The sequence below is a fragment of the Apus apus genome, chromosome 1, assembly GCF_020740795.1.
Source record: "Apus apus isolate bApuApu2 chromosome 1, bApuApu2.pri.cur, whole genome shotgun sequence".
NCBI lineage: Eukaryota > Metazoa > Chordata > Aves > Apodiformes > Apodidae > Apus > Apus apus.
In genome coordinates this window covers 100,497,541-100,517,846 of record NC_067282.1, presented here as the reverse complement: position 1 = coordinate 100,517,846, position 20,306 = coordinate 100,497,541, and the positions used below count along the sequence as shown (strand labels likewise).

The following is a 20,306-nucleotide window of genomic DNA, read 5'->3' as shown; positions in this document are numbered from 1 at the left end:
TTCCAAGAGTAGTAAGAGACTAGAAAACAAAGCCAAAAGAGCAGAATACACTGAAAAAATTAAGTTCAAGCTCATTATTAATATTTGCAGAATGTTCATTAACAAAGCCCTTTCAACACATGGCTTGAAAGCCACTGCGAGCACAGATACAGTTCTTTTGTGTTCAGGTCCTTGCTGTTGTTATTATCATGCCAATTCACAAAAGCAAGGAAACCCAAAGTTTCAGATTTTCAGATGTTAATAAACTTTAAAAAAATATGACAAGAAAGGGCTTTCATGAGAAAAATAAACATTCGTATCATGTTTTCTTACAGTTTGATTACTGAGTTGGCAATTTCCAATCAAATTTTTTACTACAGTATCTCAATTAATTAAAACCTCTGCAGAAGTTATATAGCACAGTAAATTTTTTTTCCCCATATTCACTGTTACGGGTATGTAATTTATCTTCATGATTGAAACTTTCATCTGCTTTGGAAGCTATAGAACCAAGAAAAATGAGTCCACCTATTCCTAACAGTGTCCCAGTAATATGTATGTATTAAACCCAGGTAATTTAAAACATATAAACAAATTGAGAGCAGTATGTAATCCTCCAATTATGTATTATTTTAATAGGATTAAAAAAAGAAGAGTCTATCACAAAGTATGAAATTACTGTTTTAGAAATAACTCACAACACTTAGTCTACGTACAATACACTTTTAATAAAGAATCCACTTTTTCCAGTCATAGTTCTGACTTCATTGATGTAAAAATACATTTTTCTCTTACTTGAAATCAGGAATAATAAAAAAAGAAATTAATTAATCAATCAATCATCCATCCAATGCTGTCAAGCTGTTAAGGTACACCAAATCCACCACAGATGGCACTTTGCCTATCCTACACTAGCTCCACTTCTGTAACTCAAAGGTAAATTCATCAACACTGTTAAAAAGAGCCAAAATATGCCACTATGAGGGCCACTCATTCTCAGTGAATACCACTGCATAAAATTACTTTGTCTTTGGTTTTCTCCCTCCCATGAAGAGTAACTAGGAGCTAAGATTGTCCTTATGACCTCCTTGCATAAGATAGTCACTGTCAGAATCCAAGTCATCTTCATCTACTGATGTATCTTCTGCCAGACGTTTCATACCCCGCTGTTGTGAAATGGCCAAAGCGTATTTAATATTGTAGATATTCCATTCACAGCTGCAAGAGATAGTAACATCTTAGAAACAAGATCCCATTTTTCTCTAAAATAAAAACATCTCTAAAAGACGATAATCTCAAAAGCTCTAATACCATGCTATCATCCCCCAAATCATTACTCCGCACTTTCGTGCGGTGTCTTGATTTAAACTTTTAAATGTAACAATACGTACAGTTTGGAAACATCTTCAAAATGACGTTGGATGCTTCTCTGAAGGAACTGAATCACAGGGAGCAGCTTCACTGACCTTCAACAGATAAAACACGCACATTTCGGTTTTATATTTACATATGGAAATCTAGAACTTTTCTATATTCTTGAGACTTTAACAAGCATACACATTAACTTTCAAACAGGAACATTTTATGATTATACTAAATAAAAAATAAAACCTTCTTGCTTTTGATTCTGCCCTCAATGAGTATACTCAACACAGCTAATATTATTGCCAGAAGTCATTTTTATCTAATGTCAAACTGCTGCTTTAAGAATTAATTCTGTGTGCTGTAGTGATGACAGTTCTTTTCAGCTACTACAATACTTTCTTAACAAGGAAGAGTGTGTTTTGAATTGTTCTCTTTATCAGCAACAGAAGACACTTTACTAACTACAACATTAATACCCATGTTGAATCAAGGAAAGGTCACACAATGCACAGTTTCTTTAACCTGCAGGACTCCCTCTAAGATTACTTCTCACTTAGCCTATTTTAAATTTGTACATTTGCCTATTTTTTATTCCCAAAAGTCAATAAACTCAATTCTAAGAGTAAGCTGAATATAATCGATATGGCAGGCATGTATAGTTGTAAAAAACTACACAGGAAAGCAGAATACTAACAAGCTAAAAGTGCACACTGTAATCACAAGCTAAACCAACAAAATGAAGTCAATACCTGCACATTCTCTTTCAGTTACATTTAACAAGTGTAATTGTTTAAAAACCCACATTTGCCAAAATCCTGTAACTCTTGAAATCTTCATGTGTTACAGGGTAAGCAAGCTATGCAATTTACCTGTAATATTTGAAAAATCTTTTTGCAATTTATCCTCACAAATCCTATTATGCATTCCAACTCCGTCATATCCACTTGTTAGTAAAGAAGTAATACTGAATTAAAACAAACTTCATAAACGTAAATATTTAAATACTAATTAAATGTACATGTAATAAATGTAAATTACATGATTATTGCATATGCATTTATCTAGAATGTCAGTAACTGTTAATTAAAAACCTCAAACTGACAGGTATTTTAAAATGCTTGTCAGCTTTTTGACTTTCACAGGATCTCACCTTGTCTTCAGTTTCTGTCCATGCAGCATGAGCAACTTATGAGTCCAAATAAGATAGAACTCCAAATGAGAAGATACCTCAAATGCAGAGGCCAGAAACTCCAGTACCTTCTCCACGTACAGGTCTGGGAGTGACGAGCAAACAACATCAACTGTGCAAACAAAAAAAAGCACACGGACATCAGAGTTGAATTACTATTTGGAATAAATTAAAGAGACCATAGGAAAGCACAGGGAAGGAGAGGAAAGCACCATCTTAGCAACTATTTGGTATTTAATATTGTATTTCAAGGGACAGCACCAATCTCTCAGGAGGCAAGTCGTTCCTCTTTGAGCCTTCCAATCACTACTGTATTTAAAAGCAAGAACTTAAGTCCTCCTCTTCCCAAGTTCTTCCTCCTACCAGAATACTCTTCCCACCAGCTCTCCCTCAGAACTCCTACTTTCACCTTTTCCTCCTCTTTCAGTGTAACCAGACTTCATTCAAGTCTTGTTGCTTCTCCCTTCATAGGCATTTCTGTATTTGGTGGAACTATTTATGGGTAACAACCAGAGGCAACAAAGGATACTTCAGCAAAGTTGCCTGTTCACAGAGGAAATGTCTGAACGCTGTTAGAAACTGTGCAGCACAAAGCAGCATGATTTATAAGCATTCAAAATAATCTCACGTGTAACTATGATGACCTCATTATAGGTAAACTTCTGTCAAAAATAACCAACTCCTATTCTCTGCTGCCACCCAAGTGGTGTATGTAACACTCAACAATGTGAAAAAAAAGCCTTCCACTTCTAAAGAAACAGGCACCCATTCAGTCTGTTAAAAGTGGACTACAAAACCTGAAATCCCCATGCCTCATCCTCTGCTTCTGCGGTTTTGGAGCCTGCCTATTTACCCAATCTTGCCTGTGTACATGGAGTTTTGGTTAATTTCAATAAAAGAAAGCTAAGTTTTGCCAGACAGAGGCAAACACCATTATGCCAACAGAGGCATGCAAAAGGTGATTTACCCTGACATGCATAATTATCAGGCTTGCTACCTAGGGAATAAGGTAAGAAAACCCTACAAAGCAGTCATCTTGCAATAAAGCCGATTTTAGACTACAGCATGTTTTGACTAGATAAATGGAATATTTATTTGCAAAGTGGGTAACACTGGAAGGAAATAAATACTTTTTTTTTACTGGGGTAACAATACTGAGGTAAAGAAATATACTAGAGAGTTACTATGACATTACTGTTAATTGAGTTACGAAGTTAAGTAGAATACCCTATTGAAAGTTTGTTTTTAAGGTCATGTGTACCATATATACCTAATGAATGTGCACATTAATTATCAAAATGATGAAATGGGTGTTAAAGAATTACTTGCGTAAATGTCTTCCAAAGCTGAATGACAGCTGTTCCTTTCATTTCTGAAGTCACAATTGTGAAACCATGTCTCTTGTTAGAAAGAGCTTGGCACTTAAAAAATAATCTGTTTAGTTTGTGTAAACAGAGCCCTCTGTAAGGACCATATTTACATTTGTTTAGAGGGATTAATTTAACAAACACTATAACTATAGGAACAATAAACATGAGAACTTTTAAGGGCTCACAGTTGCAGAGTTGCTCCAAATTCTGGCAGTCCAAAGCAAGGCTAATGTAGAGCAGCTGACACAAAGCTTTATCCAGTTGAATGCTAAACACTTCCAAGGATGGAGACTTCTACTACCTCCCTTGTCAAACTGCTACTGCATTTGACTACACCCAATATATTTTTAGTATCTAGTTGGAATTTCCCATGCTGCAAGAGGTCTGTTGCATCTTGTTGCATCCTTAAGCAACGCAAAGTCAGGTTCTGCCTTCTTTCAAACATCCCACTAGGCAAACAGTGAAAATACTCAAGACTGAACAAACAACTCTCAATCCTCTCCTCAGCTGTCACGCACTCTGGCCCTCCAATCCTTTTCCAAGACCTCCACCAGATGCTCAATAGTATCAACGTGTGTCTTGTACCAGCAAGACCAAAACTAGGCACAGTACTCCTGATGTGGTCTCACAAATGCTCAATAAAGAAGATTAATCACTTTCCTCAAACTGCTGATTACATCCTTGATAGTACAGCCCAGTATCTGGTTGATTGCCTTCATCACACTGCTAACTCACATTAAACTTACTGTGCCCCTCCTAACATCAGCTCTTCCTGAGAACTGACACCCAAAAACGTTACTTGCAAAACCAGACACAATCAGATTTCATGTTCAAAAGTCACTAGACGAGCATGCAGTAAAATTAAAACATAACACCAAAAAGTCTACAAAAGTCTTTTTACAAAAGACCATGTCCCCCTCTTTAGTCTTCAGCTACAATAGAAAGTCCTAAGTATCAACGTTATAACCTGCTCCTCCTCTGAGCTAAACTCTGCCCTTTAAGTTAAATGCTAGCTCAGTCCAATTTCATGGGAGATCCACTTACCTTCATTGCTAGGTACAGCCTCCATGACCTCTTGAATTAATTTCTTTTCATTCAGCTTGAAGGCCATGACAATGGCCATAGTGTATTCCTTCCGATGCAGTGTTTTATGTATATTGTTGGGTGTGATATCAATATCCAGCTCAAAAGGATCAAAAATTAGCCCAGAGTCCAGTGAATAGATAAGAAGACCCTCTGTGGTGGTGGCTGCCCAGCTTCGTCCTAGAAGAGAAGTAAGAGTATTTCAGTAGACAACGGAGTTTTATAGGATGGAAACAAAAAGTAATGATAAATGGATGCCTCTTCATTGCTTATAAGAAGTGGGCAAGACTGAAAATCCTGCATCATTGATGGACCTGTTGCTTGTGAAAAAATACCAGCTGACAGTGATGTACACTTTAGTCTCCTAATTATGCACTGTATGGGAAACTAGACTGCAGACCTAGCAGCACTGTGTAACATCTGGAGAGACCATCTCCAAGGCATTTTTATTTCACTGTTACTCTTCCAATGCCCTAATCTTTTGCTTGTTTTATATGGAATAATAGAAATCCTACATCAATTGTCAATACTCACCTGTAGGAGAAAATCGCAGGCAAGTCACTCTTATTTCTGGTTTAAAGTGTCGATAACTCATGTCACCTAAAAAAGAAGTTTAGAAGTGATTTACCAAAAGTTCATGGTCTAGCTATCAACTCTTAACTATGCTGTTGCCATTATGCTGAAAAACAACACAGAACATGCCAAACCTTGGCAGAGTTAAACACAGTCTAAGTAATGGACAGTCCATATCCAAGAGATCTTACAGCTAAACTAAGCAGTGGGACTGAGCTTTTGCTCTTTGAAAATAAATCCAGGACTGCTGGGTTCCATACCCAGGAGACCGTAGTACCTCCTGCTTCCCATTCCTTCTGCTATGCAAAAGGACCCATCACATGACAGCTGAACACTTCTGTAACAGATTCCTGCAGCTACAGAACATTCAAGTAATCCTAACTTTAAAACTGAGCTGAATAATTCAAACTCTTCTTATCTGGTATCAACTCTACCTCAAAGGTTTTCACCCCCATAAAACTAGTAACACAGCAAAGCCAAAAGCCATACCTCTTTTTACTCCAGGAAGAGGAATGGCAACACCATCTTCACCTCCACCCCCTTCATCAATCAGAGCCATGCTGCCAAATTCTGTCATTTTTCTCCGATCTAAGTACTCCTAGAAAAACAGGTAAGTTCCATTCACTGGAGGGCATCTCCTCTCAAACACCTGTATTAACTGAAAATTCTCCCTAACATTCCAGAGTTATCTAGTGATTATTCCTTTGCCTTTTCTTCCAGAAGTGTCTCCAAAATCATGCAGAAAACTGACAACAGCAGGCAACAGTGTCTGACTGCGGATGAGAATCAGGCTGCTTCAGGCTTAAGGCATCAGAACAGTACAACTCAGTTTAGACTGTAGTTTCACATTGCTGTATTGTTGTTCTACTTGAGAGATGTACTGTTTTCTCAGATGCAGCCCTAATCTTCCTTCCCTTCAGGCTCTACTATGCAAATGTAAGGGCTGTATAGCCAGACACTTCTGTAAATTATGTGCTAGGGACCTTCCCGCCCCCCACTTTTAAACACCCATCCCTTCCAGGATTCTTTTCCACCTGGCTCATTTCTGGTATCCTTTTAAAGCCACATGTTGAGCTACACTAGCACAAGAGAGGGCAGCAGAGAAGTGAAAGCTGCCTCACAAACCACAGTTATCCAAGAAATTTATTTGGAACCAAAGTCAAATACAGCCAGACATGAATACTGAACAACCACTGTTCCTCCAGGTAATGGCATGTTAAGAATTGAGTGACTAAAATTTTGTCCTTCTGATGCTTTTCATCATTCACTTTACTTTTGAAGGAATTTAATTTCACATTTTATGTACTCTAGGTGACCCTGCCTGGCAGGGGGGTTGGACTAGATGATCTTTCGAGGTCCCTTCCAACCCCTAAGATTCTGTGATTCTGTGATTTGACAATATTCAGAAACTGAGTTTGTAAAGGTGAGTGATGTTCTGTGTTCACAATATAATCCTTCACTTCTCTGTTAACACAAGCAACTGACATCCAGAGAAAGTTAGCTTAGTACAAACAATTGATCTTTTAAATTTTCCTATTCTCTCTTCAATTTTAAGGTAAGTGCCAACTGACTTAACTATGCTTGGGAGTTCCACTCATTCAATACAAACACTCTGCAATCTAGCAAGACTTCAGTTAGCAGAACATCAGGAATTAATTTTGTTTTCTGAGAAATATTTCCTTACTACTGTCCTGCACAAAACCAAGAATATGAACACATTCTTAATAAAACATTCACGAATCCCAGTTAAATGAGATGTTACATCATAACCAAAGTCTTTGAGGTAGGGAAATGAAAAAAAAAACACCTGAGTCCTCTGGTCACATACCTCCATTGCATCTAAAGAATAGTTGCATGAAATTTCAAATTTTTTCATAAGAATCTGTTCCTTGATATTATATATACAGACAAATTTTGACAATCCACCAGCCAAAATGGACTGACCATCTGCCGAGTAGCACAGAGTAGTAAAAGACCTAGTAAATAAAAAGAGAAACCGGTTAATTTCACAGCTACATCCAAGTTAAAAGACATGAGTACATGGTGAAGACACAGACCATTCCTTGAAAAAAGTGGAGATCTTCATTCACACAATATGTATTTAACATACAAAACAGTTTCCCACAAACAAGTACTTGGTGCTTTACTATGAGTCACAAACAATTTAGAACTTCCACAGCTTTCTGAAGTACTTCCATACTTCTGATTCTGGATCAACAGCTCAATGAATGAACTCTCAAGTACACCTCAACACAGCACTAAGAATGGTGAGAAGAGCTAGAGAAAAACCAATGTCATGGTTTGATGGTTGAGAGGTAATCACCAAAAAAAAATTATTTTTTTTCCCCAAAAAGTCATTGTTTCTTTTTCTTCTTGTTTTGAAGAGGAGCAATATTGAAGAAAAAAAAAAAAAAAGAGGAGCTAATTGGAAAAAGAGAAGAACGAAGCGTATTAATTCTATAATATAATTTTTGACTGCACAAAAATTTGCCTTTAAACATTACGTCATATGCACTTATGTGTAATAAAGTATATTTACATTTTTTAAGAAAATGTAACAGTTTTTAACTCTTCTAATACTAATAATTACATACCAGTACCTACATAACAAGATACCCACTTAAAAACCTATCACATTTAGCCAATAAACAACTTGTCCTGAGAAGTTTAACATTATGCTGGCAACCCAAGTTTATAACTAATGAAAAAGAACAGGTACTCAGAATGATGCTGGATCAGTGGGTGAACACAGCAAGAAACAAAAATTACCTACCCAGATGCCAACTCAGGCAGTCTTTTAAAATTCATTATCAGAATCAAAATATTTGAACAGCAGACACACTCTGAAATCTTCACATACAAACCAAATGGAAATTCAATTCAAAAGCAAAAGCCAGTGTGGTACCCTCTTTTCACTGCAATCTCATTTACTTACTTTCCCTTGGCTGCTTGTTTGGCAGTTATTTTATCAAGCTCCTTCCTGCCCATCTGAAGATCATGCCTTCCCTCAATTGAGCCAGTCTGCACTGCATTTTCATGATCCCAAAACGTTATCTGTCCATTCAGAGCAGCAACTGCAAGCTCCTTGCCATCAGGACGGAAAGCAACAACAAGAACTGCAAAGAATTTAATTAACAGTTAAAGACGCAGTCAGATCTTCTTCTAAGATAATACCCTACATTTTTCTAGGATCTTATCTCAACTACCAGAAAAAGCTTAAGAGTAATAAGTATGACTGTTCTTTTTCTCTGGCCAACATGTCTAATTGTAAAGCTAAAGTTAGTATTAATTAGAAAAGATTTCTTGCATTGTTAACTAAGTAGTACAGAGAACTTTTTTAACTTCTGGGCTTCATCACCAAGAACAAGTCTGTCTGTGTTTAAGGTGTTTTTTCTTCATTCTTGAAATATTTTTTGTAATATTTGTATATTTGATATAAAATTAAATAAAGGTTACCATCTGAGTTCAATATCAGTGTCTCCTTAGTTCTCCAGCTGTCTACCATATCCCATAACTTGACAGTTTTATCCCAAGAGGCACTAGCTAGAACACACTTCATCGGGTTAAAGGACAAACAGCTGATGGGACCCTCATGACCTGATAAGACCTAATAAAAGAAAAGGTAAAATGCAGTTAGGTGACAGAAACCAAAATGTATGTAGTCTGCATTCAGTAAACTCTAAATACAAAAAAAAAAAATTTCACAGAAGTGCTAGTACTGCATAGGCATCCATGGCCACTCTTATGCACACATATAGATCCCTTTAGAGACCAAGACTTGGCAATCTGGTGTGCTTTTTTCCCCCTTCTTACCAGAACAATCAGATCAACTGTGAAAAGCAAGTAATTGCTCTGAGAATTCAGTATGTCCTGCAGCTGAAAACATTTAGAGAAAAACACTTAATAAAAACTGTGAATAAAAGTAATACAGATTCTTATAGCACAGAGCTCCTACTCCTCTCAGAAGAAATCAAGGAAAGAAAATAAACTCAAAACTGTGGAGAACCATTCAAGTATATGCTGGGTTGGTATAGTGATCTGTATTCAACAGCTATGCCAAATTAAATACGTGAATTGTTGAATTAATCTCTCTGTACAACAGATACATAATGCTTAAAAATAGAAAAGAGCAAATGAGCTTGATTTGCTCAGAAGTAGTGTCCCTCCTTTATTACATCTACTCTGAAGAGTATGCATTTCACACTAGCAGAAAGACAGTGGGGATTTAACTTTAAAATGTTTTCTGTCTCTGCAAGAAAAACCTTCTACAACTGAAATGATACCCCTGCTCCGCTCCAGCAAAACTGTCCACAAAAATCTGTATTCATCTTAGCAGAGCACCTACAATTCCTTCATTACCTACAGAAAACATGTAGGAAAAGAATACCTCTGAACAACTACTGGAAGAAAGACTCATGCCCATGTGTAAGCTCAGGAATTCTGATGGTACTTCATCAGCTCATTAACTCAAAAAATCTAAAAACTATTTCCCACAAATTCAGGATAGCCCTCCATGCAATTAACCAAAAACTGCAGAGATAACATGCTGTAGCTCCAGTTCTTGAATTTAAATATAATAAAATACTTCATGGTGTAGTAGAGCACTCTTGACTAATCCTAGAGTTATTTAGTATCATCACCATCTATACGATGTGTTAAATTCAAGTCCTCCAACATTGTAGGTCCTTACATCTAGCAGCCTCCCGCTCTGCATTGACCAGATGAATATTTCAAAGGAATCCTGGGAACCAGCTGAAACAATCTCACCACTGGAGTCCACAGCTAAACAAGAAAACTGAGTCGGTCGCGGAGAAGTAAAGGTTCGGAAATTGCGGTATCTGTTGTAAATGCAAAAATAAATGATGAAAACTTTTTAGGAAGATTTAAATATACTTTTATAAACATATTTTTTAAAGTATTTCCTTTTGCTTGTATTCTAAGCTATTTATAGAAAAAATAAATAAAAAAGATGCAATGCCTCAGCACGATTCCATGATTCAAAAAAGGTACTGACAACTCTGCAGAAACAGCAGGCAAAAATACTCAAGAAAAAAAAAAAAAACTCTTCTATTACACAGCATATGTCCACTCCTTAGAAAACACAGGCTTTCTTACACATCCAGTTCTGTACACAGTTGTATTATAATGGCTCAGCCACTAAACCTATGGCAAACATTCTGTTAGACAGGTGCCTTCTCTCCATTTGAGAAGTAGAGACAGACAATGATCTAACTGGATTTACAGCTTCTCTGAGAAAAGTGCTTCCAGAATTTCCTTCACAAAAACTGGATGAAGTCACAGGATTCCTAATTACTAGCTAAATTTGAATCAAAGGCTGAACTAAAAATCAAATAAGTGGTGCTCACATTTGTGCAACTTCAACTTGAAGGAAGCAATCAACAGTTTGCTGTATTTTATAGCATGAAAGCTAAAGTCTAAATGAGACACAAATTCTTTATTATGAGTTACCTGTGTAGATCAAAGGCACGCACTGTTCCATCTAGGGAAGCACTCAAAATGACATAACCATTGGAAGTAAAAGTTACAGCAGTTACACCACTGGTATGTTCTGTAAAAGTGACAAAACAAAAGCTGCTTGTTGTGTTCCACACTTTCACCTGCAAGGGAGACAAGAAAATCTTTCTTAGCCTCTCCATCATCTGAGTTCAGAGAGACTGTAAGGGTAAGGCAGCAGAAGAGCAAATAAAAGTTAGTTCTAGGACACTGCAACAGCAAATAGGACTTTCACTACCATCAGTAAAAAATTATCTGCAAGTGAGGCAAACAAGGAACAGCTTATTGTTAAAACTCTTACAGACATGAAACTCTTGAGTGAAGACAGAAAATAAATAAATTGAAATAAATTGTCAAGAAAAGCTATAGCACTTTGTGAGTATTTCAGGCTCCCAAGCTTTGATAAGGCAAGTCCCAAGACCACAGGTAAGACAAGTGTCAAATTCAAAACCAACCGTAAAGCCATTCCAAAAGTTATAATTGAGATGATGTTTCTATCTTGTGGGGTTTTTTCTTTTTTGTGGGTTTACTTTTTGTTTGTTTGGTTGGTTTTGTTTGGTTGGTTTGGGTTTGTTTTTGTTTTGTTTTGTTTTTTTTAAGTTATAGGTTTAGGTATCTGCAGTTTGAGACTTCTGGGATTTGGCTCATTTTGAATCTGAACAGCAGAAACCACAAAGTGGCAGGTCTTTCTTCTGACATTCAGAAGTTTTCATAAGATAGAAGATAAAATCTTTGCCTCATTTACATGTCAAGATTGTGGGATTACTCTATAAAACATCTTAAAGAAAAAAAAACACACAAAAATAAAATGAAAAAAACAAATACAAGTAATTCCTGAGAAGATAATTTTTCTTTTAAATAACAAGCTTCTGCAATGGTACATTTCAGAAAAAAACTGTTTAGGAATTGCACTGTGAAATTAATTTAACATCAAAACCAATTATTAAAAGGGCATGAATTTGTGTGACTGAAGTTCATTCATGCCAAAATAACAAGGAATCCCTGGAAGCATAGATAAATCAACACTTGATGAATTAGATCTTTGTGTGTTTATGGTGATTGCATCTGTAATAATTACAAAATCATCTGCTAAAAAGCGTAAGTGATGCAACATGCAGAGGATACCAGTAATAAAAAAATCAAAATATGTATGTGTTAGAGAGAAAAATCTAAATGTCTAAGGAAAGTGAGGACAAAAAGTTTTTACTTTTTATTAAGAAAAACAGGTACCAGTTACAGTTAACAGAGCTTTCTACACAGAATGGAAATTCCATCTGCTTATTATGTTCTTCAGACATAAGTTCATATTTCTCTAATATTGCTTCACTTACTTTCCCATCCTCCCCTCCAGTTACTATGTATTGTCCATCTGGAGAATATGCTAAGGAAACCATGCTGTTGAAATGCCCCTGCTGCTTCAGCACGTAGGACTCGCTCTGCCATTCCCACACCAGGAGCTGACCCAAACCTACACACACAAAACAAATTACCCAGAATTATGAATACAAATATGAGATGCCACCCTGCAAATGCCAGCCACAAAACACAAAACTGCATGCAACACTTTAAAAAAAGGTTTACACAGACAGACTGCACTATGTAGATATCAATTCTAATAAAAGCCCATTTCATTTTATAAGCTCAAAGCAACTTCCCTTTACAATCAGGAGCTTCATTTAACTTTCTCAATGCTTTAACAGCAATGCTGTAACTAGCTTTGTTAAAAATATATGGATGCTGATAAACAGCCAAATATTCTAGGACAAACCTGTATTTTCATTCTGGTGTCCATTAATATACAATTTTTTAATCTAAAGTACATCATGCAAACCAAAATTGTTTCAAAAATAGAGAGAGAGAGTGATGTACAGCCTGAACAGTGCGTTTTCATCTGGAAGATAGTACAGCTACCTGACTGGAAACTGGCCTTACTTACTGGTCATTAAACTCAATACCCAAGGAAACTTTAGCCTTTCCAATACAAAGGAGATGGTAACTTCTAAATTTTTATTTTTTAAAATAAATTAGTTGGAAAGAAAACCAGGACTGCATATTAAGGTATAATCTTGGCTACCATGCAAATGATGGTGGACTGGGTGGAAATTCTGGAACAACCAGGTAGCTTTGTAAAAGGACAAGCAGCAAGTGCTAAAAGAAGAGACACTAGGCTCAGAATGGAAACATAAACCACACTAAGTCACATTCAAGAGATATGGACTTTATTCTAATTCTGCTAGAATTTTCAAATATGCCTTAACAGTAATAATTTCCTTTTCCTTTTTTTGTCAGCAAAATATTTCCCTGAATCACAAGAATTCTGCGAGGACTGGTGTTACTGTATCTAGACACTAAAGAGATGAGACTATATTTTAACAAAACTTCAACATTTGACATCAAGAAGATCAAAAGGAATTTAGGCTTGGATGCCAACAACATTCCTTATTTTTCCAAGAACACAAACCAGAAACATTGACAAACCTGAACATCCAAAGGCAATCCAGTCACCAGTACAGTTTATAGAAATAGAAGCTATCCTTTGGTCTGAAATACTGAAGGGAGAGAATTACTCAATAAACAAACTTGCATTTTCATGTCTTGTGTGATAAACCCTAGACTTGAAGTTGTATTTTCTCTATTCAAGCAAGTTCTTTTATTATTGAATTCCTCTATCACTTTAACATCAAAAGCAGCATACAAATTCTTTCCTTTATTACACTCAAAAACATCAAACAGACAATACTGCCTAATTTGGAATAAAGAATTATCTACATCTCACACAAAGACATACTTGCCAACACAGAGAAAACTTCCTACATTCAAGAAAAAACCCTATTTTTTTTGTACAGCCAAGTTATGCATTCTTTAACTAGCATCATACAGCAATGGAAAATAATTGTGTTAATTTTTCAATTTAGAGAAAATGTACTGAGTTTTACATATGCAGAACTTTTTTTTTCCAGATACTATCTGAATTTTCTACAAAGAAACTGACAACATAAAGTTCAAAGCACTGAGGAAAGCACAACTAACTACTCAGGAGTTCCTCATTCAGACCTCAGTTTCCCATAACAACCTATGGAATGGAGTTGTACAGAAATTACAACACTAAATAGATACTCATGTTCAACATTCTTGTGCTCTGATTATTCATGCTTCATGGCGGGGGGGTTGGACTAGATGATCTTTCAAGGTCCCTTCCAACCCCTATGATTCTATGATTCGATGATTCTAAAAGTGGTGTGCTCTGAAACGAACAATAAGTCCCCCCTTCCTCCCCCCCAGTGAACACACCCATGCCAAAACCAAACAAAAAAACCTAACCACAATCCCGTAACTCACCTCAAGGAGTGGATCAGATTGAAATCTGGAAGCTCATGAAGGTGAAAGATTCCAGAGGCAAAACCAGTGACTAAAAGATGAGTTTTCTTGTGATAAGCTGCAGATGTCAGGTTATTAAAATCTCCCCCTTTATTGAAAAAATACCTGGCATTAAAGAAGAAAAAAGCAAACTGACTATGAAATAAAAATATGCTATTAGAGTTGCATTTCAATATAGGTCAAATATTTTGATAAAAGTATCTTACAAGAAAACTAAAAAGCAGTAGTTCCTGAAATTGCCAAATACATGTATTTTACTTAGCTAGTGAAAGCTAATTCCTTTCTTTTCCTCAATGTTTACAGCTGCTAACATAATCTGACTATGAGAAATGACACCTGATCACATGCAATGAAAGGGACTAGAAGTTAACCTCAGAGGAACTGCACTGTGCACTTCCTTTTGATCATCTAATGCCAATATGGGCGAATCATGAATTTACTAATTATGCTTCTGTACACAAGTCCTCTTACAGAGGAAGGAATTGAAGCAACAGTCGTAAATATTATATGCCTGGTGAAGAAGGTTTTCACAGCTTCTTTGCAGCTCTGTCTCTTACTGGAACTGAACAGGTAAGCACGACGTGACAGTCAAATAAAAAAAGCATCTGAAGACTATCCAACAGGTGTGCACTCCACATTCCTTCAATTTGGAAGCAATAGTCCCTGAGGCAAATTCCAGTTTGGGTAGGGTATTTTCTTTATGCTTCCTTTACAATCAGCAAGACTGAGAACAGAAGCCTGATGTGAGGTGTTCCCAATGGGCCCCTACATGCATTCTGTCTCTCCCTCACTCCACTGACAAAGAGATTGTCTATGAACATTATCTTTCTTCAAGCAAAGCTAAATGCTGTAACTATCTTAAAACTGGATTACTCCCTCTAAGCCATGTGATGTGGACAGACAGAGAGATCCTTCAGCAAGGCATCTCCAAGCAGTTTATCAGAGGCTGATGTGTTACCTTTACCAAACAATGCTTTCAGCTCTTGAAGTCAACCAATTTCTTCTCCTCTGTGCTTACTTAGAAAATACTATACTGAAGATCTCCTTAAACTTTCTAACTTTTAAACATTAAAACACACACCACAAGTCAGTATTTCTTATTAAAATTCCACTGACTTGTTATTCTAAAGGTGAAAGGTATCACCCTTCATATAGTTAAGGTGTAACAAACAGGTATTCTACTAAAACTATTTAAAATGAGATCCTTAGTAATGTACTTAAAATCTAAGCAGAGTTTTATACTGCTTTGAATGAGCGAAGGATAAAAAAGCCCAGCATACTATATCTGAGTAACAACTCTGCCTTCAGAAGACTGAAAATCACTTACTTTGCAACACGAGAATATTTAACTTTCTCTCTAGTCTCTTGTTCACTTGGATTGGCTTTTCCATGTATTTCTTCACCCTTTGGCTCCTCAACAAACTCTTCATCATTTTTTTCTGCATCATTTTCCTCAGCTGCATCTTTAGGGGGCATGGGCTTCAAACCATCAAGCTCTGTATCACACTGCCACACACACAGAGCAGCATCCTGGCTAATTGTGTACAGCTAGAATACAAACACATAAACCGATTATTGACACTTAATACTTATGTTTTGTACTCTGCTGTCTTGTTATGAATATAGAATTGCAGAAGTGTTAACAAGTCTGCACTCTTAACATTCCAATAACATATTACTTAGACCTCTAGAATCCAAGGTGCTTTGACTTGGAAAATTCACATTTTGAGAAACTGGTAGTTTACTTTACCTGCCCTCAGAGAAACTTTGAAAAGACCAAAGACAATGTGATTACCAGTTGACTATAAGTTAATTTCTTTTTTCACATTTATAGCTAGAAGTTTTTGGAGGAGCAATTTTAAATGACTTGCTGTCGTTCTGAAATTTACTACTTCAAATTTTCACAGGAGTCAAGAGACATGTTGCATTATCAAAATAGTCAGCATCCTTTCCTACAGATAGAATTCTGCTTCAACTATTTTAATATTGAATTTTAAGAATGTTGTGTGATTATACATACATCTAGACTGTTCTCTTCAAAAAAGCAGGCTACAATTATATCCTTATGCCCTCCAAGTGAGTAGTAGATCAAGTTTGCCCATCGTTCTGCTCCAAATACCCATGTAGACATGTCCTTGCTCCCCACTGCAAAACACCTACAAAAACAAAAGAAGGCAATCTGAATTATAACACTAGTTTGCAAAACTTTTAATCAGGCAGAAGACGTTCTGAATGATAATTTTATACAAAACAGAGCTGTAAAGTGAACTTGTCAACTCTAGCAAAAGTAAATGAGAATAAATATTTAAAAGGTCAGCCATGCTCATATTCCTGAGTTACGTTCCTTTTATCAATAACTATGCATTTCCAAGCAAGAATGCGTTGTTGATCCCATTGTTGATATTAAACATGCATGTTTCATACTTTCTAGTCTGCCTAATCATATATTTTTTTTATTTCAAGATAGTAATAGAAACAGCAGAGCCAAAATTAATTTTTATAGCTAGTGCAATACTTCAGAGCAAGGAAAACAGACTGTAAGTGCATACAAATATTAAGAATGGGAGCAGGTAGACAGTGCTTTAGTTTAACAACTCACTTGGAATCATCAGTCCAGTCGATACAAGTTGTTTCATCACATGGACCATAATAGGTTTTGTCCAGAACAAAGGCATTAAATTCTCGTTTCTTCCCAGGAGCATGGTACATATGAGCAACATTGTCCTTTGTAATCACGAATTTCCTGTCATACGGAGGAAAAAAGTGTAACAGAGCAGTTAAAGAAAGCAATTTTTCAGTACAGACTTCAACTCAACAAACCAAAAGAATCTTAAAAAGGTTTCTGCATTTACTGGACTGATAAACATGGATTGCTTTTGAATTAAAAACAGAAAATTCTTCGCAGATTGTTATTATCCCCCAACTTCATGAATGCAGGTATACTTTACACATCATAAGACAGAAAACCTTCTGTTAAAATTACTTAAACTGAGTAATAATATTTATTCTCTAATTCTCACGAAGGAGGGAAAAGTTAAAACATTCAAAACAGGATATTCTGTTTCAACCTCTCTTCACCTCCATATACTGGCCACTTTTACAAAGCATTTGCATCCCCATTTCACATACCCTCTAATCTGGTCCTTTTGCCGGTGTAACTCCGTAACACTGAACTGTGACTCCAGCTTTCAAGCAAAAACTCATTCATTATCACTTCAAGACAAACCAACTGAGGAATGCTGCCAAATGGGGAACTCCACGCTTTTTCCTCTCACTGATACATCAACATTTACATTGCATCACTTTGGCTCAGTGACCAAGCATTCAAGGGCCGTGAAAAAAGGCACTTTAAGGGCCTCTTTCAGTAGCACAGTTGTCTTAGTCCAACCCATCACCAGCGAAAGTTCATTGACATGAGTGCCATCCTGCAACTCTACAGCACTGACTGTCCCCCATCATGGGCTCCTTAACCTTACCTATGATACGTAAGAACAATTAAGACTCAGAGCAAATATTCTATATTTCTAAGATGCCGATGAAGGACAAAATCAGTGACAGGCAGCTTTCCTGCCAGTATGTTTCCAAGGCTTTGCGTTTCCTCTTTCTCCCCATCTCAACTTTATAGACAAAAGTTACCCTGATCAGCTCAAAATCTCCCCTACATTAACCAACAGCTACCATCTCCAGATTAGTCAGGTCTTCATAGTTACAACTAGTTTCTGGGGTAATTTCTGTTGTTTTGTTCTAAAGCATGCATATTTTACTTACTTGCCATCAGGGGAAAAGCTAACACTGTGAACTGGCTTATGAAAATAAAACTTATGGATCACACACTTCCCAATCAAACTGACAAGCAGGGCAGCTCCATCTGTATGGGCAGAAAAGGAAGGAACATAGTAATCATGGAGTTCCCAAAGAAACCATAATCCTAAGCAAGCTTCATTTCTTTCCTTACATGGGGGGTAGGACAGGTGTGGAGGAAAAGTATCTCCTCAGAGAAATTTCAAGACAGCGTGCTTAGTTTTATTAAGAAGAAAGACACAATCAAAATTGCACGTAGCTATTTAAATTCTGTAAAAAAGATTTTTTTAAGTTCTGTGAATAAAGACATCTTCCCTAGACATTCTAGCATAAGTTTTAAAGCAGAGAACTTCTGATTGTTTTAAGGTTGAATGTAGCAACACAGACTCTCTCCCCTCTTAACGCTGTATCCTTATTTCATTATTTTATAAAACAAACACCTCCTTTATGAAAGTACCTTCATCAATTAGAATGGCCAGACTTCCATCTGGAGAGAGCCCCACGCACACAATATTAAGCCGTGTAGCCAGTGGGTACGTCTCACACTTATTACTGAAAGAAAAAGACAGAACAGTAAATTACATACAGGGACACAGAAATAACAACCATCTTTGGTATCAGCGGAATACGGTTTGACAGCCACATTAAAGCCACTCAATCAACTCAGATGCAAAACCCCCACGCCTTGTGTTTTTTTAGCTGTCACAGCCCCACTAACACCAGCTGAGTAAGCTCCTGGCCAGAGCACCAACACGATGAGCATCAATGACAACTCCGGCCTACAGGAAACGACAGATGATGGTCTAAGCTTCACCATCTAGAGAAGCAGCACAGAGGTGGACAGGGAAACCAGACGACTCAATCCAATGCAAACCATTTTTCCCCCGCTCTGCTTCTATAACACATCTTTACACACTTTTCCGGTGGGCAGGGAGAAGCCCGACAGCTATTCTGTTGGGCGGGCTTCTCCCTTTCAGCGTTCAGAAAGAAACTCTTCCGGATATTTCACGTAAATCCTCGGAGAACCCCGGCCCGTGCCAGCGGCACCCCCGGAAGCCCGACGGCGGGAGCCGAGGGTGCAGCAGCGCCCCTCTCCCCCGCAGCGCCCTTCTCCCCCGCACCGCCCCTCTCCCCCGCACCGCCCCAGCTCTGGACAGGACTCGCTGCCGCCCCCGGGTCGCGGGGCCACAACCTCCCGTGAGCTTCACTGCCCCGCAGAACCGGGACCCCGCGCACACACACGCCCCCCCGCACACACACAACACACAACCCCCGCACACACACACGCCTCCACGCCCGCCCCCCCGCACACACACGCCCCCCCGCACACACACAACCCCCGCACACACACACACACACACACAACCCCCGCACACACACAACACACAACCCCCGCACACACACAACACACAACCCCCGCACACACACACGCCCGCCCTCCCGCCCGCCCCCCCGCACACAGGCCCCCCCTCCCGCACACACACACACGCGCCCCCGCACACACGCCCGCCGGCAGCGAGAGGCTGGGGAGGGCCAGGCCGGCGGCGGGCGGGCCCGAGGAGGAGGAGGAGGCGGCGGGCGCTGCCCCTGTCTCACTTCTTCAGGTCGAAGACGGAGACCCTGTTCCCGACGGGGCTGACGAGGGAGCTGCCGTCGCGGGTGAAGCTGAGGTTCCCGCGCCGGTAGACGGTGCCCAGGAGGCCGGAGAACTGCGAGGGGAGGCGGAGAGAACCGGAGGAGGGTTAATGGCGCGGGAAGGGGGGGGTGGGGGGAGCCAGGCGGGGCCGCCGTCCGGCGCGGGGGGCTGCGGGGCGCTCACCCGGTACGCGAACTTCATGGCGGCGGCCGCGCGGCCGGGGCGCGAAGAGGCGGCGGCTTCCGGGCCGGGCGGCGGGAGGGGCAGGCGGGAGGCGGGGCTGGGTGCGGGAGGGGCGGGCGGGAGGCGGGGCTGGGTGCGGGAGGGGCGGGCGGGAAGCGGGGCTGGGTGCGAGAGGGGCGGGCGGGAAGCGGGGCTGCGTGCGGGAGGGGCGGGGAAGGGCGGGCGGGAGGCGGGG

The 20,306-nt window shown here is 38.8% G+C and overlaps 1 protein-coding gene across 1 annotated transcript; it reads right to left on the bottom strand.

The window, feature by feature from the left end:
- Window positions 1–686: 686 nt before the first annotated feature.
- Window positions 687–20,136, bottom strand: PWP2 (PWP2 small subunit processome component). The gene is made up of 21 exons (XM_051617292.1): window positions 20,072–20,136; window positions 19,849–19,961; window positions 18,710–18,804; window positions 18,220–18,319; window positions 17,051–17,194; window positions 16,472–16,607; window positions 15,779–15,999; window positions 14,413–14,556; window positions 13,552–13,622; window positions 12,405–12,541; window positions 11,029–11,177; window positions 10,250–10,397; window positions 9,016–9,166; window positions 8,495–8,675; window positions 7,388–7,535; window positions 6,049–6,157; window positions 5,521–5,586; window positions 4,948–5,166; window positions 2,495–2,645; window positions 1,371–1,445; window positions 687–1,197 (listed from the first exon to the last, which is right to left on the bottom strand). Exons 1-21 carry the CDS (start codon window positions 20,087–20,089, stop codon window positions 1,038–1,040), a joined length of 2,736 nt encoding a protein of 911 aa, XP_051473252.1. The 5' UTR covers window positions 20,090–20,136; the 3' UTR covers window positions 687–1,037.
- Window positions 20,137–20,306: the final 170 nt, after the last annotated feature.